At 32.3% G+C, this 5,494-nt stretch overlaps 1 protein-coding gene across 1 annotated transcript in view; it reads left to right on the top strand.

Annotated features, from left to right (window-relative positions):
* Window positions 1-5,045, top strand: part of LOC106465275 — an 85,708-nt gene extending 80,663 nt beyond the window's left edge. Inside the window, exon 4 of the mRNA XM_022393135.1 lies at window positions 2,666-5,045. Coding sequence (XP_022248843.1) covers window positions 2,666-2,772 — 107 coding nt within the window. The 3' untranslated portion in view covers window positions 2,773-5,045. The remainder of the gene's footprint in view (window positions 1-2,665) is intronic.
* Window positions 5,046-5,494: the final 449 nt, after the last annotated feature.

Below are 5,494 nucleotides of genomic sequence, written 5' to 3' on the forward strand. Positions count from 1 at the left end.
TCAGCGTCAGGTTAGTATACTTCCAACACTAGTAACCCTTGCGGAATGAAGTAGAGTTAGTCCTAAGTATACTTAAGTTGTCGTTATTAATGGAGTACCGGTTAGTATCTCCCAAACACTAGTAACCCTTGCAGAATGAAAGTGAGTTAGTCCTAAGTATACTTAAGTTGTCGTTATTAATGGAGTACCTGTTAGTATCTCCCAAACACTAGTAACCCTTGCAGAATGAAAGTGAGTTAGTCCTAAGCATACTTAAGTTATCGTTATTAATGAAGTACCGGTTAGTATCTCCCAAACACTACTAACCCTTGCAGAATGAAAGTGAGTTAGTCCTAAGCATACTTAAGTTATCGTTATTAATGGAGTACCGGTTAGTATCTCCCACACACTAGTAACCCTTGTAGAATGAAGGTGAAGTAATCCATTTATGGTCGAGTTACTCGTATGAAAGATATCTTATTTACTACTTACCATAATCAGGGTATTGTAGTCGGAGGGCAGTAAATTAACACTTTCTACACGTCAGACACACGTGTTAAAGGACTGTAAGTTAACACCTTCTATGCACCACTTATCCTTGTCGAAGAAGTATGAGTTATTATTCTCTACACTCATATTACATATGTCGGACAACTATTATAAAAGTAGAATGACCTAACAACCTTTATACTTATGATTACGAAATTGAGTTGATTAACTCTTTGTGAATCATGAACGAGTTATTACCTAATCAACGTTATCAAAGAAGTCAGATATGAATGAGTTATCATTTTCTATAAATCTCTTATGTTTATCGAAGAAGAGTGAGTAGTAACAGGTTCTCATCGTCCAATGAAAATGTTTTTATACCATTTATACTCGAGTTATCTTTATTAAAGAAGGGCCCTTTTGTACCTACATCCGGGTTTACCTTAGTGAAAAGATTCAGTCAGCTCTTTTTTTGAATTGTACTACATTACTGAAAGATCGCGTACACTTTCATTGTACGCAAAATTACCCTTATTGAAGAATGATGGGCTATCCATTTATAAGTAAATCAAAGTATTTGAGGACGATTATTTCATCTACATTTCCCCTATTATTGAAAGGGTAAGTCAATACGTTATATTCCAAGTTTGCCGTTGCTGAAGAGAAGATAAACATTAACGTTTATACGGTGAAAATCTGTTTTTAGAGTTTTATTACTCACAGAGAATTGAATTATGAAGTGAGTCATTGTAAGTAGCTATACAGTAAGACTAATCTCACAGCGTGAACGGAAATTAGTAAAAAGCATTCATGACCGTAATACTTTCAAGAAATGCATTTATATTTATGCGTAAATGCCTAACAGTATTCTTTACAATAAAGCTAACGTATATGTGGGTGTGTGTCAACAGAAGTGTGTTTGGAGAAATAATCGATCGTGCCATCTTGGGCCAAACATAGGTCACAGCTATATAATAGCAACGCTTTGCATAGCAGGTCTTAATATGGCTGTGTAATTCATAAGTTCCTAGAAAATGCTTTGTTCAAAGTCCCAAATGGGGTAGTACGTCGCCTCGTTTATTTGAATGAGAAAACAGGCTGTTCCCAGGGGACCCGAAGGAACAAACACAACTTCACTAAGTAATTTCATATAAGAGCTGATGTCTTTTGAAAACTCTGCAAATCAGTCTACGTGTGCAAGCATTATCCATGTGGAGTGTGTAGTCTTTCAGGCCTGAAGTTCTGTCCACACCTCGACTCTACAATAGCTGTTTTGACAAGTGTGGGTGCAAATATGGTGTCTCTACGGGTATTTCCGACAAATGTAGTTCATTTAACCTATTGAACTAGACACAGAGATTACTTATAATTGAGGGCTGGGGTGAAAACTATGTTGTTAATAAGAGTTCCAGGTGAAACTGTTGACTGTATGATTATAAGTAGTTTTGATATACATTACATTAAAGCTAAATAATCTATGAGAGAGCACGTTCTAATTAACTGTAAATTAAATAATCTGAGTTGTCATGTTATAGATACTGTATCATAATAATTCTTAAATTACACAAAAGTTAATTAAGATTTACCCTGCTGACACATGATAAAGATATTATATTGAATGTGCGTAATAGATATTTGAAGCACACTTCCCCTTCCTGGGCAGTGAAGAAATGTTTCTAATATGTTTTTATTATTTTTATTATTGTTTGAATGGATTCTCATGTAATATTTTAAAGTTTCCACTGACTTTTGCCGAAACAATTTAGCCATATCGCCAACATAATATCTTTATACAAAGATTATGTTTAATTTATAGGATGAACTTGTGAAATGTAAAAAATTAAAACACAAGTTTTTAAATATATTTACTTCTTTGTTGGTAAAGTCCCACGTAGGGTCAGCAGTAAGTTTATGGACTTACAACGCTTATCCGTAAGTAAAATTACAAAATTTAATGTAAAACTTTGGTATTGAACGATAGACTTATGCGGAATAAATTATGTATTGATTTTTTATTTTCTTTATAAGATGGAAGAACGACATATTCCCAAACTTTAAATATAATGTTTACCAATGTAGTAATCTCACATTGGACTCTGAAACAGGAACTGTTAACAAGCTTTCACTTGTTTCGTATTTTAAAGATACCATTATTGATATGTTTTACTAGCACTAATGTTCTGATTTCTATTTACAGAAGTTTACACCGATGACTGGGGTACCTGGCACAGTGGACCAATAGACTCCGCTAAACTCGGAATATCTCGTAAGAAAAGAAACAGCGCGAGGGTGATCGCCATGTAAATTGAAGCATAGTGACAAAATGGACTAATGATTTTTTCTTTGTGTATTGAACAAAGTATGGTTAGTTCCAAATTAGCTTTATTCACACGAAAAAAACCTGAAGAACCAGTACATTTTTCCTGTACCTTGTATTCTGACGTCTGACTACTGGGAACCAATCAAATCGGTGACCCCCTAGGTCTTGGTTACTTTCTCTATGTACTTTGTATACTGACATCTTCCACTGAGAAAAAAAAAAACAATCTGGGGACCCATTTTTTGTTGTTGTTGAATTTTATTTATGTTTCTCATTTGTTTACTGAAATCTAATAACAATTATTTGACACATCGGGTTTTCCTATTTCTTTATCAATTCTTTCTTCTACTTTGTATCGGGTGACTGCATTGCTTAGTTTTTGTCATTGTACTTCTTGTACTGATATTTTATTGTAAACAACCTATATTTCTCAGGTTAAAAATTCTATTCAGTGAATTCATCTTTTTAGCTTCCGTTCTGACAGTGACTCGCTGAAGAATATGCAGTCATATAACATGTGTCAAGCATAAGGATAGATCAGTGAATATAGATATTCTCTTTGAAAAACCATTCAGTTAATTGTGCTTATTACTACACTACCCTTGCAAGCTAACGTTTTTCTTCATAAGATGCATGCTAGTGTAATAAATAGTTTAGTTTGTAAACGATACGCAAGTGTATGAAGATGTTGTTTAATTCGAGGATTACGTACATGAATAACATTTTATTCAGTCTACGCGTAAATATTAATTGTTTGATTTTACTTGAAATATGAACCTAACAAATGAATCAGTAGAGGGCGGGGCATTAAATTGTTGGTATGAGTAACAGTCGGGCCAGGCCTAATGAAGTAAAGAAGGAGCCCGAAATGACGTAAGTTATTGTTAATTTATGTGAATGCGTAGATATTAGCTTGACCTGAAATGAACTACACACCATGATAACATACATAACAACCCAAATGTGTTAGTTGTCAGTAGACAGGAAATAAAATGAGTGGAAATTTTGAACGTTCTGATATCTGGTATTAACCTATGTTTAGTAAATATACATTACCTTAGTTAGTTAGTATATAATATATATTTTGCATGCAATATTCATGAAGTTTCTTGTTTAAGTTCCATTTTCTGAAGCTATACTTGTTTCATTTGGCTCATAGATATCAAAGCAACATTAACAAAACTATATTACATGTATAAAAAGCTCTAGATCTAACAATTCTGAGAGCATAGTTATCCTTATTCATAAACCTAACTCTGTGGGAAGTGAAATAAGTATATGTTGGTGTGTGTGAAATTTATGAAGGTGATGAATTGAAAATTAGTATATATATATATATATGTATGTGTGTGTGTGTGTGTGTGTAATAGGCTTCTGTTGTTCTTAGAAATCAACATATTCTTAAAATGTTTTTGGTTATTCTAAATTCAAATAAATATAAGATAGTTTGTTAATATAATGTTCTAATTGATAAATTAACTAAATAACCCATAAATGATTAGTTGTTTCATTTCCACTTGTCTTATAACTTTTACTTTTTGTACTATTATAAAAATGCTTTTTTCACTATAGGACAGAAATGTAGTTAATATTTCGTACAAACAACGGGATATTGAATTAACAACTAAGAATTGGGATGATCACTTGTTCTATGATAATAAAATAGATATATGGTTAAATACAATGTAAAGGTTTTGTTTCATTTCCTGCTTTCTCAGCATTACCCGTTTTATGTAACAACGTTTTCTTTGGTTTTCCGTAAAATATTTCTGCAAAACTGTAATGCAGGTTTAAATGAAATATTTTCTTCTAACTTCACTGGTTCGAACCGAATAAATGATATAACTGTATGAATCGATTGGAACGAGCACAGTCAAAATAAGGCTTGCTCTGGAAGTTAATTGATATATATTTATAGTTTAATATACTAACCATATTCTTATAATGGAAAAATAACTTTTATTTCAGCTCTCAGCTAATATGTTAACTAATTAAGCAGTCAGCTTTTGATGGTACTGCTTTACTATTGTTTATTATTTACTTATAACATGAGTAATATAACATTCCAGGTCCACTTAGCTTTCGACCTTCATGTGTTTAATTCACCACCTTTTTTTTTTGTTGTTGTTTTTGTTCAACTGATAAGGATTCCAGCAGTTGTTTTGTAATGTTTGGTGACTAATCTAGCACTTTCCATGTATTTTCACTTGTTTCCAATGTTTTGTTATTCTGTGAAAAATAAAACCTATTAAAGCTATATTGGCCTCCTTTTTTTCCACATAATATAGCACCAGAGGTTGAGACATACTTGATTTCATTATTGCTTTTACTAATCAGAATCACTCAGTACTCAATTTTGAGGAAGTGTGTTCAGCTACGAAAATAAAGGCAAGAAAAATACAAGTACATAAAAATTGAAACTAAAACTCTATGGATAGTACTTTAGAAACAAAACAATCCGAAAAACATTAAATAAAGTACACATTCAAACAATTTCGCGTTTTATTTTCGTTGTGCCTTTACCTGAATCTGTAAATTTAGGTAGTGTTACGTACTGCAATTTCAAATAGCCTGAAATTGAGTCAGATGATACTTTAAATTTAGTAGTTAAATTGTACTTTGGATTTAGCAGTTAAGTAAATGGTTTGTAATGTTCGAACTTTGTAAATGCTCCTGGTCAAATATCTGAAGTTTTCAGATTGATAA

The sequence above is a fragment of the Limulus polyphemus genome, unplaced genomic scaffold (genome assembly GCF_000517525.1).
Source record: "Limulus polyphemus unplaced genomic scaffold, Limulus_polyphemus-2.1.2 Scaffold1892, whole genome shotgun sequence".
Taxonomy (NCBI): domain Eukaryota; kingdom Metazoa; phylum Arthropoda; class Merostomata; order Xiphosura; family Limulidae; genus Limulus; species Limulus polyphemus.